The sequence below is a fragment of the Erithacus rubecula genome (assembly GCF_903797595.1).
Source record: "Erithacus rubecula genome assembly, chromosome: 4".
NCBI classification, from domain to species: domain Eukaryota; kingdom Metazoa; phylum Chordata; class Aves; order Passeriformes; family Muscicapidae; genus Erithacus; species Erithacus rubecula.
In genome coordinates this window covers 30045999-30061861 of record NC_136686.1, presented here as the reverse complement: position 1 = coordinate 30061861, position 15863 = coordinate 30045999, and the positions used below count along the sequence as shown (strand labels likewise).

The window sequence follows — 15863 nt, the reverse complement described above, 5'->3', positions numbered from 1 at the left end:
GACCAAGTGACCCAGCTGTAGTAGTTGTTCCTTTATTATTATTACTATTATTACTATTATTACTATTATTACTATTATTATTATTATTTTTATTTTTATTTTTATTTTTATTTTTATTTTTATTTTTAAATCTAGTGTGCTCATTCTTTCTGGTAGCAGAAACAAAATCTTTCTCCACCTCATATCCAGTCCTCACACCAATGTTCAGGGTTAAAGAAGTAAAGTTTAGGGGGCTCCCAAGGAAAATCAGAGCCATTGGGGATTTTCCCAATATTTAGAAACACCATCATTTAGGTAGGAGAATTTTCAGGATTAAAATAAACCCTAACTTTAGTCCCTGTTAACTTTTCTACAGTCCAGGAAAGCTGAATATATATACTAATGATGTCCAGCAAAAGGTCTTGTGTATATATATAATATTCCAGCAAAAGAGCAACAGTAAAAAAAGTAAATAAGCATCTAAAAATAATAGGTATTCTAGGAAAGTTATGCTTCCAACCGAATACTTGAAATAATATAAATACATAAATGTACAATTCTAGTAATCCAAACAGCTTTATTTGTCCTCCCATGTTTTCCCAAGCTTTCTAACCAGCACATAGTCTCTTAAATCTGTTTGGTTGTTGCTTACACTAATGAAATCCCACAGAAATCTCTGGTATTATTCATTATTTATACTGGTTAACTGGGGATTGGAATCACTGGATATTTCTGGACACAGACCCAGACAGCACTAGACCTTGTGCCTCCTGTTGTGGTAGTGTCACAGTGTCAAGTCAAACCCAGACACTGCAGATTTGTTGATTTTAGCATATGTGAGTTTGCTTCAGTTGGTTTTCACAAGATTCACCTACTTGAGAACATGGAGAACAAGTGTGTGTGTGAATATACCTAATCTGTACAGGTTTTTTCCTTAAAATTATTTCTCTCACACTTTTTGCTCTGGACAAAACTTTAGCAACTGCCAGGGTGAAGTTTCCTATCAGAAATGTTTTCAATAGATAAATCACATTTCTTTCTAAATTTCAGTTCCAAAGCTGGCAAAACCTTGAAGCATGTTTTGGAAGGAGATGTGTGTTTCTAATGGGCCAGGTGGATTTGGCTCCAAACTTAATTTCACAGATTAGTCAACAATTTGATATTTTATACATCATAGACTTTGACTGCATGCCACCAACCTTTCCAACTTCTATAATTTGCAGGTGCCTGTGTAAGCCTGGAAACGTGAGCCATGCTCACTCCCAGAGGAGGAGGTGCTCAGTAACTTGTGCACAGGGTCAAGCCAATCTCGATTTCAAACAATTTGTGAACAGTAAAATGAAATTGTTCTATGTGAACAAAGTTGGGCCTCGCCCCAAACTCTGGATTCTGTTTTTTCTGTTGATTTATCACCTCGAGTTTTGATTTCTGCAGCTTTCAAGTGCTACCAGAGTAGTTGCAAGTGGAAGGGTTTTGAAAGGGGATTGCAAAAGGAAATACAAGTTAAATCTGGACCACACACTAAAGGAGCACCTAACATCAGGACCTGATGGTAGCTGTATAAACGAGGCAATTTACAGGCTTTTTCTGTCACCAATCTTAACTTTGTTTTAAGATTAAATAGGTGCCTTCTGGATTTTGTTTCCCTGGCTAAGGAAAGATTTTATTTTAAAAAAGTGCATCTCCCTTCTGAATACCCTACTGGTTTTAGATGTTTTAAGACTGGGAGCTGAAACTGTCCAGTGAATTCTGAAAGAAGCCACTTGTAGAACCTGGAGCAAGAACATTATAGATTCTTCCAAAGCAGTTTGCTTGCAAAGTAATGACGTTTTTTCCCATAATCTGCAACAGAATGTATTCAGTTCCCTTATGGAAAATTGCAAACTCCCCCTTCCAAAACACTGTGAGTCAAGAGAAGATAGTATCAAACCAGCGATTTATTTTGTAGTAAACACCCACATCCTGAACTCTCTGTGATCTCTGCTACATCAGCCCAGCGCTAATTAACACAGTGTAGGAATCCATGGCTACATGGGAGAGAAGCAGCAGGCAGGATAACATACAGGATACAAGCAACTGAATATGTTTCAGAGCTATTGCAATTTTGGAGAGGATACCCTGGACTCCAGGCCCCAGGGTGGGGACAGGTCATCCTTTACTTAGTCCTCCTCCTCCCCCCAAAATAGTGCTTGTAGGCAGCGGGGTAGCCGTGGCGGAAGGCGTACATTTCACACGGGTAGTAATCCTCGCACAGCTCCCGCTGATGCTCGTGGTGTGCCTTACTGCGCTCCCTGATCCTGGAAAAGGAGCACACAACAGGGGTAAGTGCTGGCATCTCAAATATCTCTCCACAGCCCTTTCCTGCCCCAAAACTCCCCACTGGGATTAAGGATCAACCATCAGAGTCCATCATCCAGCTACAGAGCTTTTACCATGCCAGCTTCTGGTTGCCACACCCAGGGAGTGATGTGACTACAGCAGGAATGTTTTACCTCCTCAGGCAACCTTTTATTTAGGAGCTAAGTAAGGTGGTGGGGAGAGGGGAATGGCTCCTGCCTCAACTTGAGGAAGGGCCCTTCCTTTGCAGCATTCCCCAGCCTGCTCTCTTCAGCTCTTCTGCTCTTTCCCAAACATGTACATAAAAAAAAAGACCCAGAATATTCTGCAAAGAGGGGACCCAGTACTGAGAAAATTTGCCTTATGCCTCGCTAAGAGATGATTTCTGTGCTTCAGTCTTTATTTTCACAAGCCTTGAATAGGGTCATTAATTGGTTCTTTCTGTATTTTATAAGTGAGGCAAGGAAGCCCTTTGATTTAGAAAAGGTCGTGCAAGTTCTGCATGAGATCTGAGGACTAGAATAAGATTTCAAACTGAGCTTTCTTTTGGACCATCCCACGCTCATTCTCTCGTCTTCTGTTGGTGCTTCCTTCAGAAAAATTAGTCAGTCTTCTCAGCATGTGACATGTCTCCAAATCAAAGGACCCACTCTGTTATCTGAATTCATGCTTTTCCAGGGACTGGGGACTTAAATGGCACCTTGCATTAAAAGAAGGACTGAGGCCTCCCATAAGTCACCACAGCTGCCACTCCTGGTACCAGCCTGTGCATGGCAAGGAGGAATCTCGTCCCACTCTCAGCCCCAGCAAGCTGAGGCCATGACATACCTCTCCTGAGTGATGGCTCTTAGTCTGCTGTCAGCCTGGATGAAGTCATTGGCCCTTCTCCTGTTGAGGAAGGGATCTGAGAAGGCAAGGGGTTATTCAGAATGGCACTTTTTCAATACCAGATTTCAACAAAAGCTAGCTCCTTCCTTTGTAACATCCTCCTTATCTGCCCTCCCATGTACAGTGAAATCCAGGGCCTTTAATACTCCCTCCTGTCCCCTGGCTGGTTCATGTACAGGCTCTCTCAGTGGCTGGTGCAGCCTGTGCAGAAGTGCCCATCCTGCTCTTGTTCTACTGTTATTCAAATCACCCAGGGGAATGTTACTGTGATTTTTGCTGCCACAGCCCCTCTGAGTGAGTGGAGATTGGCCCAGAGGAGGTAAGCACCAAGCTACACCGACCATGGGACATCTGAGCACTCTCAGAAGAACTACAGAATTGTGAAATTGTGCACAGGAAGGGCGTGAGTAAGTCTCTCTGCCTCCAAGGTTAGACAGTCATTGAGAAGTCTGTGTGGCAGTTCTGGACTGAGGGGCCTGAAAGTCCCTTCTGACAGTTTTGAGAAACATCACAGTCCTGTTGCAAAGTTCATGACTGTGGATGTCATAGATATTGGCTTCCACATGTGCCTTTGTCTTTCTGATTATCAGCTTTGTGAAGTTCTTCTTCCAGATGTCCTAATTTCTTGTTTAATTTCAATTCACCTGTTATCTAACTTCTCCAGGATATTGCTTGTTCCAAAGTGAAACTCTCCACCCTTTCCATGCTTTTCCTGTGACACTCTCTCCCTCTACCAGCCAAGGGATCCCTCCTAGTCACAGACCCTGGCTGCTTCCAAGGTGCTTAGAGTAAGGCTCTTGTTCTAGGGGGAGAATAAATTCTGTACATGGCTTCTACAGTACCTCCTTCCATGCTTATCCCAGAGTTTTTTGAGCAATGTCCTTTTTCTAGTGTCAGTTAACCTGGTTTTGGTACACATAACAGAGACCTGAGCTCTGTTTTCAAATTTTGTTTTCCAATTCTCATTATACTATTGCAAAATGGTGGTATGAGGTTGTGTCAAAACATGTGAAGTCTTCTTTTAACTCTCTCCCTTTTCATTTTAAAATTTCATCACTCAGTAAATTCAGTTTCCCTGGGCTCAGTGGTTCTACCTATTTTATCCCTAGTAGGAGTACAAGTAAATGATCTTGGACATGTCTGTAGAACTCTTCACATTCAATAAAAGAGTAAAACAGTCTCTTACTGAGATACTCATGGGACTCCATGCTCTCATGGGACTCTGTGGAAAGAAAGAATGAAACATGTATTAGGACATTGTATTGATGGGGGTCAGTATTTCATATACCACAGATCAATACAACACATATAGACATCAAAGAAGCCAGGTTTTAAGCCATGTTTGAAAGGAAGAAAAAGGGATCAGTGGTGTGGCCTAGAATTTATATGAGGAGTTTAAAGTGCTCAGGAGTTTAATACAGAGTTACCTGGTGATTCAGCCAGTGCTTCCAGACTAACTCCTCACCTTCTGCTCCTGACACTACAGTGGATAGGATACCAATTTACCTTCAAATCTTGCATGTGTTCTTAGAGAATGGATTAGCACAGTGAAATGCACTTGACTCTTGCATGAAGCAGCATCTTAATTCCATCAATATGGAACTGTGTGCCTCACAGGAAAACGGGGATGATATTACAAAAGGAAAAAGGGAAATCTTCCAATTAGCAGGGAATAATTAAGAATTAGCACTCTTATCATGGTGCAGACAACAAAGAGAAAAAAAGAAGAGCAGTTTGTGAAGTGAGCTGGAACAGAGAGAAAGGGGTTGAAGCATCCTGAAGCATGAATTCCAGTGAGTGGAGATAACAGCTCTGGATCAGGGCCAGAAGGATCTGACACAAGGGCAGGAAAGCAGGCAAGAGATCAAGTTAAGGGCAAATAAGGCACAAAATTAAATAACAAACATCTGAACAGACCCATAAATGTCTGCAGGTTTGAAGTTGTCATTCTACCCAGTAATAAAGGTCACCTACCATAGCAGGTGGCAGCCATCACCAGGACAGCCAGGAGCGTGAGGATGACGAGGCTGCGCATTGTGCCAGTGCAGGGAGGAATCTCTCACTCTTCTTTCTCACTGTGTTTTGCTCTCTGCTCCCTGAGGGCAGCTGGAGATCCTGGGCTGACTGCAAAATTAGCAGTGGAATGTTTATTATGAAAACAGCTAGGAGGGAACCCATGAAAGAGGCTGGGCAAGGTGACAGCTAGCTGGTACACACTCTTCTTGGAGCTATTACAAAACATCCTCTATTAGCAGACTGGATGGGGTTTTGGGAAGGAAGGGGCATGCCCCCTTCCTCTCATAGTTCAGGGCTGGGGGACATAATTCAGAGGCAAACACATCACTAGCACTCCACACTCGGAAAAGCTGGCCTAGGCAAGTGGAAGGAATTTCACAGGCTGCCAGGGGCCCAAAGGCAGAGGTGTGTGTTGATCCCAAATAGAAATGTTTGTTTTTCTGACTTTTCCTCTCATCTGCTCTCTTTGCTCTCATCATTCTCTGTCTGGATACAACCAGCCCAAACTCTTCTGTCAGCTTTGCCAGTGCAGACACAGAGCATGAGGCTTCAAACACTCCTGTCTCACTCAGTGCCTCTCTCCAGCTGGCCTCTGCTGCAATGCCAGCCTGCCAGCTACCAGAGGAGGAATACAACCCTCCTGCCCCTTTTCAGCTCCTACTTTATTGCTTCAGGAGTGACAAGCAGCAACCTGAAACAATCCCTCTGCTGGTGGGATCATGATTTTTGCATTGAGATGACAGCAGCACCCAGAACTCTACCTTTGAAGGCTCTCACTGTGGTGCTGACTCTAGACTTGTCTCACAGCCCAAAGGACAACATCTTAGTGGAGTCAGAGGCAAACATTTCCCTCTCTGGTCCAGCACTAGCAGTCCTTGCCTCACTGGGCACATGTCAATATAAGGCTTTTCATCTGGGATGAATCTTCAAGGCCAGCACTCTCAGGGAGAATTACCTTGCCTTTTAACACCTAAAAAACTTTGGATCCATTACCATGGGCAGCAGAGATGGACAAAACATCATGTGTTCCACTCTCTAACTCTTGGAGCAGTAGAAAGCAGTGAAAGAGAAAAGGAGTTACAGAAGTGGCTATCCCTGCTGAGTGAAAAGGAAAGAGTTTGCTAGAGGCAAGGTAGGGAGGGAAGGTGGGTACCCAGTGCCTGCCAGCCCTCCCCCAGGGGCAGTGATGGGGCTGAGACCCCACACACTGCCTGGGGATGAACCTAGGGCACAGGAACTATTCTTATATCTCATCCAAGCTTGACTATGGCCTGTTTTGTCTACATGGATATGCAGGTATGAGGATTTCTCACTGACAGGATACACTCTGGGTGCAGACCATTTTCCCCAAACCACTGCACTGTTGTCACTGCTGTCACCTTCAGAGGCCAATCCGTGAAGCTACACTGAAGGTAACACAGCCAAGAACTACAAGGACCTGTAGACAGAGCCTAACACTTCATCAGTGAGGAGTGAAATTCACTGGAAAAAGATTACACTGTGCTTTGCAATTTACTCTCTCAATGCCAAACTCACTACACTTTCCTGAAGTTTCCTGTCTCAGGAAGAAAAACTGATCAGGGACTTCAACTTCAGACCAAAGAGAAATAATTGCTCTTCATCCCTGTTACCCTATTCCATGTGGACAGCAGCTCAGTCCTGCACATCAAGCCCCCCCCATACACATCCACTTCTTGCCTGTTCAGTGTTTAGCCTGAAATGAGGAAAACTTGGGGAAAAGCCATAAGTTTGCTATATACACAAGGTCAAAGGGAAACTGAGACTCTGCTGCTGCCCTCTGTGCCCTGCCACTCCAGTCTCTTTAAGGAAATTCTCTGCTCTGCTACCCTTTTCATTTCTTAGAACTTAGAAGTTTTAGACCCATGGTTCAATGTGGATTTTATAGATTTCACAAATATCTTGTACAGTAGCTGCTAAGAAAGGAAAGCATGAGGGAGAGGCTGGAGAACCCCAGTGGGAAAGTGAGGGGCACAGAGAGGAAGATGCTGGGTGTACTTTGGAATGAAAGTGAAGTTGCCCAGTGGTAAATTCCAACACACTTTCCAGCCGAACACTCTTTATTTGTGCTCACTCAGAGCAGAGCTTTCTGCTCCCTAGAAGACTCTGCTCCCATTTCAGAGGACTCTGGTCCCAGAATGCCTGGAGCATACCCTGCCATTAACCACAGGAGAACAGCCACAAACACCACTTTAACCCAAGCGTTTCATTTTTTTACCACAGAGGCAGTGCATTTTCAAGGGATGAATGAACATGCCAGCTACACAGCCCAACAAACATTCCTTCGGGGAATGCTTCCTCTTGCAGAAATACTCCCTTCTACTCCCCCTGCACTCCACCTTTCCCAGCACACATCTCCCCTACTCAACAGTGGGCTGCCCTGAGGGTAACATAGCACAGTGAGCCAAATCCTTCTCCTTTCTTGCAGCATCTCTTGGTTAGAAATGCAGAAAGGAGCTAAGACAAATCTGCACATGCCAGGGAAATCTCTGTAGACTCACAAATAAAGGAGAGATCAGAAAAGCAGCCCTGATGTGTCTGCAGCTGGAGTGGAAAATCAGAACACTATACAAGCAACACTCCCAACATTTTACAGTGGTGAAGCACCAGGAAGGCAATAATAATAATAATAAGCAGCTGTCCAGGAAAAGCAAGGCAGACCCTGTATACTCACTAAGCTGTCGCTTCCCTGCCAGTCTGCAGCTCTTGTCCCAGGGGGCAGCTCTCCAGGCGTCTTGGACCCTGGACTGCAGAAGAGGGACCTTTTATTTATTAGCAGGGATCAGTGACTCCTCCCCTCTCCCACTCTTGATCCACCCCCAGGATACCATCAGAACCACCTTCTGCCCACCGCCAGGAAGCCAGCAGCATCAAAGGGCTGAGCCAAAAGGGAGAGCCAGAGCACACACCAGCAGCTGGTGGGGACACAGCCACATCCAGGCTGCCCTTCTGTGCCTGGAGCAGTGAGTGGACAGAGACACGAGAACTCCAGCCTCCTTCTTTGTCACAAGAACCCCCCTGCCTTTCACCCCCTCCTTTTCTGGCTGTGCTCTATCTCAAGCTCCAGTGCTAGCCAGGACACCTGTTCTTCCACCAGGAACACCAGGAGCCTTCTCCCATCTCATTTCATGTTGCTTTTGCAGCTGATCCACCCTCTCAATGTCAGGCTAATATCAGACTGAAAACTCACATAACAAAGGTGTCCGCTCCATAACCCCCAAAAGTGACACAAGTTACAAGATTGTGTAAGAGTTGGCTTACAGAAACCCAGACCCTTGAGATGCACCCTCTGCTCACATTGGGCTCACAGCAGTGCTGGGCAGCTCAGGACGTGTCAGTGCTCAACTGGGCTTTGGGCTTCTAGCCCAAAATGAAAATGATAGCATATCTATGGAGATAAGGAGCACTGCTCACTGTTTGGACAGAGAACAGTGAGCAGCTCCTGGGCAAGGGTTTCATCTTTAGCCCCTACAGTGCTCTATGAGCTTTTGGAAGGTCCAGACTTGTCTGTGGCAATGAGGTACTATGTTATTTGTGTCCTTGTACAGGCACCTGTTGGTCCTCAGAGCCTGAGGACAGCAATCATGAGCTGTGCTCAAGGCAAAGGGCACACCAGGATCCACAAAGGTGAACAGGAACCACCTTTGAAAAGTAATGCAAACAGGAGGGCATTTCCTGCCCTTATATCTACCACCCTTCAGGGTCATCTCAGTTTTCAGCCCTATGACATGCTGATCCCTGAAAGAAATCAGGACTCAGAAGATCTGGTCACCCTCATCTACCTGGATACTGGTAAATCACTAACCCCAGTGCCATCTGGCAAACTCTTGGTTAAGTAGGAGAAAATGAGCATTAAAACCAAAATGGCAAGATAATAAGGAACCAGACAAATGGGGCAAAAGCTTAAGCAGCAGAAAGGAGAAATTATGATAAATTGCCAACTTAATTTCTCTTGGGACTAGTTTTGCTTCACTTCTCCTAATGACTGTCTTTAAAAATGAGTGCTTCTTGAGGAATCTTGTCAATAACATGAAGCAAGAAAGCAACAGCAAGTCTGAGAGCAGGAAGAAAAGGATGACCTTTAAACCTTCATTAAAAGGAACAGAATATGCAGTAGGGCAAAGGCAAGGTCAGCCATTGGGATTAGTGGTAAGAGTCCTGCTGTAAATTAAAAGCTTGTAAGTTAGTGGTAACTGGGGAACAAAAGGAAGAGCTATAAACCAACAATCATAAAAGCAAGAACAAAATACTGATTCTGAGATACCTACTGAGGATGTACCAGCAGACATGGGCTTCTCTTGGTGCCACTGGATAAATTACCAGGGAGACCTCAGTAGGATTCTTCTGCATGGCCCAGGTCACCCCCTTCATGGAATAGTTCTGGTGGGGAATTCTGTAGATGAAAGCTGTCAAAAGACAGTATGATTTGCACTCACCCAAAATGACAGACTTTTCACCACAGCCTGTGGGAATTGCTAAGTCTCTCCATCCCTGCATTGACCTCCAGGCTTTTCCACCAGGACAATGGACTAGCAGTCAGGTTTTGTACCCACCAGAGGCTGTTTCAAAGTCCATAGCTCTCATGATTAGGAGAAGCCCCATTTCCAGCCTCTGTCTTTAAACCTTGTTTCACATCTATGTCTCCCTTAATGAGTGCCCAGCTCATGCTGGGAAGGCTTCAGCAGAGCTGCTGAGCACTCCAGGGAGGGAATAAACCCCATCAGCTTTGCAACAGAGCAGGGTTTCCAAACCCAGGCTGCCCAGAGTATCCAGTAACTGGACTTACCAATCTGGACAGTCTTTTTCATACTTGCTTTTGTGTTTCAGGATGTAAGTTAGTCAACCACCACATGGTCTATGGCTTATGAAGAGATTTCTCAACATGATAAACAAGAGTGTCTTAGAACAACTAGTTCTGCAGCACATGAGAAAACAAGACTTTATTTTTACTTTTCCATTTAGTCCTAAGTAATGCCCAGGAACTGATCCAAGAAGCAAGAATAATTGAGCCACTAAGTATGAGCGTTTGAGTATCCACAATATAATTAAAGTCAACAACCTCATGGAATAAATCGTGCTGAAAACTAGCATACTGACACTAAGCTTTAGAAAGGGAGATGTTTTTTAAACACAGAAGCTAGTCAAAAGACTATGAAATAAAAATAAACAGAACACATTTCAGACATTTAAAGAACTTGATATACATATCTGAATGTGTGTTAGCTCTGGCAGCAAACTCACTCAGCTACTCAAAATTAAAACTTAAACTAGTTCAAATGCTAGTTGAACCTGGGAAAAAAAGCATTTCAAAACTAGATTTAAAAATTTCCAAAGATTAGAAAAAAGGGCAAGCACATAAACAGGAAAATCTAGTTTCATATCAATGAAACAATTTTTTTAAACATAACAACAGTGACTAATTTCCACTTACATGATGGAATGGGAAAAAAAGAGTAATTCCATAACAAGTAAGTGGTGAGGTTTTTTCTTCAAAAAATATTTAAACACATATCTTTGAAATCTGTCTTGACCTTTCCCCTGAGGAAAATTTTGCCCCCAGCATTACAACTTTTTGCAAAATATTGGTTCTAACAATGTGGATCTATGTGTAGTCTTAGGACTGTTGTAAAAACCACCAGCTGAAGCTCACAGATAGTGTCAGTCTTCTGTGGGTGGGAAGGTTCCCACAGCATCTTATTGCTGTTATCTTTCATGCTTCCTCCAGTATTTTGGGCAGTTTAGAATCTTCCCTTTCCATCTTACATAATAACTTCCAGTAACTTTCCTCTGCCCATGGATGTGGAGTAGACCTCCATGTCCATCTTGAAGGAAATCACTCTGGGCTCTGGAACAAATGACTGCTCAGTATCCCAGGGCTAAGGAGCAGGACTGAAAATCAACACCATCAAAAGGCCCAGATCCTTCTTCCCTGAACAAATTCAGAGGATGAGAGGATAATTCTTCTTTCCCTTGCTTTGACTTACAGAGTTTGGGCCTGTCTCTACATTAATCATGACCATAAAGAGAAGTTTATAGTTGGTGAGCTGTGGGGGTTGCCTGGTTGGTTGGTTGGTTGGTTGGTTGGCAAACTAGGGAGGTTTTTTAGCCACTGTATTATGTTAGTGGTAGCAAAACTAAATTTCATTTAATCTACTGAAATTCAGAAATTAGTGTCCAGACACAACCTCTATGCAGCTGTGATCCTCTAAGTTACTCCCTGAAATCCATCAAGCTTCAAAACAAAGCCCAGTGTCCTTGGAAAATCTCAGTCTGGCTATGAACACAGGAGCATTTGGAGTCAGCAGTACAGCCTGATGGGAGCTCACTGCTCTCCAGTTCTCTTGTTGGAAAAAAGTGAGCCTGGCTCAAGCCTTCAACTCCAATGCTCAGCACACTCCGTGGGATATCACTGAGTTACCTCAAAGACTGACTATCTCTGTTTGGCCAGGACTTCCCAGAACAGCTGTGTTTGGCTGGCAATAGGAAGTTCATGAGCAGAGAAAACTAAAATTTCACAGAAGTCAGACCAAGGTTATTCAGTTCACTGGATAAAGCAACCAAAACATTTCAGGGCAAAGAACTAATTCTGTTGCTTCCTTTGGCTTTACCCCCACCCACCCACACATGTCCACATACACTGATCAGCATATTTCTCTTGCAGTCCAGGAAGGAAGGAAGAGACAGGATAATATTAATATTATTTGGATGTTGAAAAAATTGGCAGAAGCTCTTGTGTAGAGATTAAATAACCCATATAAGAAACTTGCATTTCTCGTACTTCAAGAATCCTATGAAAAATGGGGCAAGAAAAATGTTCAGACTTTGTCAATATAAACATAAGGGTTTCACCCTTATGGGAAAAGAGCATAGAAGCCTCTCTTCTTTTTCCACACCCATCCCCCTTGCTTCACCACATGAACACAAAAATGTCCTGACCTGGTTAAACTTTGGGATCAGATGAGATTTACCCGCCTTATTTCCTGTACAGACATGGGAAGAGATAAGAAAGCAGCTGTGGTTTCATTCTTCTCATCTGTCTGGTAAATAGAAAAATAACAATAATGCTTTTTCATTTTTTTTAACAACATACTTAGGATAGCATCTTAGATGCCAAATCTGCCAGCCCTTGTGAAGCCAAGATCAGATTGAAACATTTATGTTCTGTCTGTCTTGAATGCAGGAGGCCACTGAAGTATTTACAAGCATCCCTGTAGTATTATATCAGTTTCTTTGTTCTATCTCAGTTCAGTATCTAAAGGATCATAAATGTTGTCTTTAGTAAGCAAATAACATTTTCTGTGGCACATCAACCCCCTGGTCTTGGCCTCTGTTGTTAATATCAGATAGAGCACAAAGGAATGCTAGGGAGTGGAGGGAAACATGCAATTCACAGCTACTTGTGAAATGCTGTTTGTGGCAAGAAGAAAGACATTCTTATTTATTGAAGCATGAAATCTGGTTACTCTTATCTTCTTGTGCATAACTACAAATTATATTAATGTTCCTAATATCACAGGATAGTCAAATCATTTAACTTTATGACCTTCCTTAGTATTCATTTCACACTGTTTATGTACTTTTTGGATACATATTTATTGTTTATATGTATTAAACCTGGCTAATTATTATTTTTATTAAGAAATAAGTTCACATAAAACAGGAAAGAATTTTAAAAGGAGAAGAAAAGATAAAAGGAATTCAAGAAATGTTTGGACAGTGTTCTCAGGCTTGGGGTGTGATTCCTGGGGTTTTCTGCTCAGGGCTGTGGGTTGGACTCACTGATCCTGATGGGTCCCTTCTGACTCAGTATATTCTATGATTCTGTGATAAATCAGATCCTTTACATTAGTTTTTCCTTCTTCCTTTCTTTCCACTGGACTCCAAAAGCCATCACTCTGCCAGAGGTGTCTTTGTCATTAGTGGTCCCAATTTTCCTAAAATTATAAAAGAAACAATAAAATAACATAAATGGAGAAAAAAGAAGAGGTCTGGGTGTGGAAGCACTAGGAAGAGAGGCATAAAAAGGGCTACAAGAGCAGCCCATATTGATGGCAGATGGATTAGCAGGTCATTAAGATCCCAGCATATTGACACAGATCCTCTGGATATCCACAGTAGGGGCGGGGGGGAAATCACAGTTTAAAATCAGGTAAGTCCTAAAACAAAGGGCAGAGTACACCTAAGATTTAATAAAAGAAAAAAAATCAGATCTCTAGAGATGATGATGCTAAGATAAAGAACAAGATTGAGCTCTAAGATACCTAGATGAGGAGACAAAGGAGGATGAGTTCTAATGATACTCAGAGGTGTTAAAGGATGGAGGACAAAAAGACAATAGCTACTGCCAACTCCTGCAGGATGCAAAAGATGCATCTAAAATGAGCAAATGGTGGTCAAACTAAGAGAAACAACAGATACATAGTGAGAACTCCAGAGCCCACAAATTGAATCTTCTATGTGACTGCAAGAAAATGGAATACTATGAACAAATGCCTTCTGGTGCCTATGAAATTGTGGTTATGAGGGTGTTAATCTGAGTGAGTGTGGTTTGAAATAAAATAACCTTTGCTTTCTATAGTATCTTGCATTGCCCTCTGTTACTTCAATATTGCAACAATAATCCCTACAAAATGAAGCATCAGAAGGCAGTATAAAGACCTCCTATGATGTCCCTAGTATGGAAAACTCTGTATCCAAACCTATCTCAAGTTGTTCTGCAGCTTTGGAAGTCATCTGCACGGTAATAAGTTTCTTTCAGAGCTCTTTCCATTTGGTCTCATGCTCCTTTTAGCCAGGCACTGGAAGGAAAACCAGGACAGGTGTACAAGAAAATGAGAAAGATTCCAGTGCTGCAGGCATGAGGTGACAGTTTTGGATTCAACATTTCCCCTCATTTGCTCAGAAAAAGCTGACTGGAGTCTCCTCTGCTGAAATTATCTGTCCCTTTTTGTCTACCTACATGATAAAGGATGTAATTTTAAGATTCAATACGGATGTCAAAAATCATGCCAAACATGAGAACACACATATGACTTACAACATGTACCAGTCACAGAAGTTGCATTGTACTGTTTTCCACAGTAGAATCTTCCTTTAAAGACTTTTGCCAACAAAGACACTTTTTTCTTTCCTGGGCTTTAACTAATGTTTTTTTTACCCTCTGTTCCAGTAATAGGATCTGCTTACAATACTTCCTGGCACCAATTGGATTGTATTATTTGGGATTTCTTTTCACTGTCTTCCACCTACAGCCATGGCTTCACTGGAAAATGTTGGTGTACATTTATCAGGAAAATACACTGTGTGAGTCACACATTGGGTACACAAGCAGTTACAACCCTGGCTGGCTGGCTAAGCCTAAGCCAATGTTGTTTACTCCCATACATTTTCACACAGCAGACATTGAATGAGAATCTCTGCTGTGTATATGTTATGTAACAAAAATCTGTACACATCTGTTGAACACATATTCCCCCATCTTTCTTGGCCAAGCATCTGTCTGTCACTTCAGCTCTTTGAGGCAGGTGATTGTCTTTCTTGATGGTCATTTCACTAGTGAACTGGAGGAGGAACAAACAAACCTACTGGAAGATCCATTAAATAAAATAGCAATACTACACAATAAATAAGATATACTCACTGTCTCCTAGAAAGACCTTTGTCTACTTTGAGACCTGAGTGTATAACTAAAATGAACATTAATGACTGCAGTCAGGATAGTAATTTCATTAGAGTTGCCCAGGGATCTCATTAGTATTAAGGTTCTGTTTGTGCCAAGTGCTGTACAAGCTGCAGAAGGGAGAGAAGTGTGGTTATGTGCCTGTCCTCAGCCCTCCACAGGAGAAGAATCTGTTTGTCAGGAGCATCTCAGCCAAGGGTCCTCTTATCACTGCCTGGCCTTCCCAAGCCTGGGGCTTGGTGATGATAAATGATACACAGGCCTCCCAAGTTCACTCTCTTTTTCAGCCCCTGTAGCTCTTCTGCATTGTCTGATCTCTCTGGGCTCTCTGTGCTGCCACTCTAACAATGATCTGTTACTGCCCCCATCCTCTATGGCAGGCACTGAATTGCTAAAGAAAAATCTCTGTCATTACCTTATCTGGGAGGATCTTGAGTAAGAACATAAGAAAATAATTTATCACACTGAGTTTGCACTTCCAGAAAGGGACACCATCAGTAAAACAGCAACAGGAGTGCTGTAAAGGTACTGCAACAGAAGAGAGATCTGCAAGGCTGGCATGCCAGCTGAGAGCTTGGTTTTAGCTCCTTCTCTCCTGTCTGACAAGCAAGCACCTGAAATCTCAGATCAGGTTTCTGCCTCCTCCATGCAAAACTTAGCACTTGGACAAAAATTTACCTTAAGCTGCTCCTGAGAAAAAATGTTCCTGATGTCTTGCTGCTGAAGCTTTTTCCTGTCTATCCCTGCTTGCCTGTTGGTTGTCCTTCATTCTGCCAAATTGTGAGATCCCTGGAAATCTACTGGGCTCAAGGAGCATCCCTCGTCCTTATTCTCAGTGGGAGCTTTTGCTGCTTTAGTCAGTGATCTGGGGAAAGGGTTCCCTGGGATTTCTCTAAGTGGATGGTGGAGCTTGGGGAGAAACAGAGGAGGATGGTGCTTGTCCAGA

The 15863-nt window shown here is 43.0% G+C and overlaps 1 protein-coding gene across 1 annotated transcript; it reads right to left on the bottom strand.

The window, feature by feature from the left end:
* Positions 1-1898: 1898 nt before the first annotated feature.
* MGP (matrix Gla protein) lies at positions 1899-7991 on the bottom strand. The gene is made up of 5 exons (XM_079303480.1): positions 7913-7991; positions 5179-5328; positions 4391-4426; positions 3145-3220; positions 1899-2276 (listed from the first exon to the last, which is right to left on the bottom strand). The coding sequence occupies exons 2-5, from the start codon at positions 5237-5239 to the stop codon at positions 2135-2137; spliced, it is 315 nt and encodes a 104-aa protein (XP_079159606.1). The 5' UTR covers positions 5240-5328; positions 7913-7991; the 3' UTR covers positions 1899-2134.
* Between the last annotated feature and the right edge of the window lie 7872 nt (positions 7992-15863).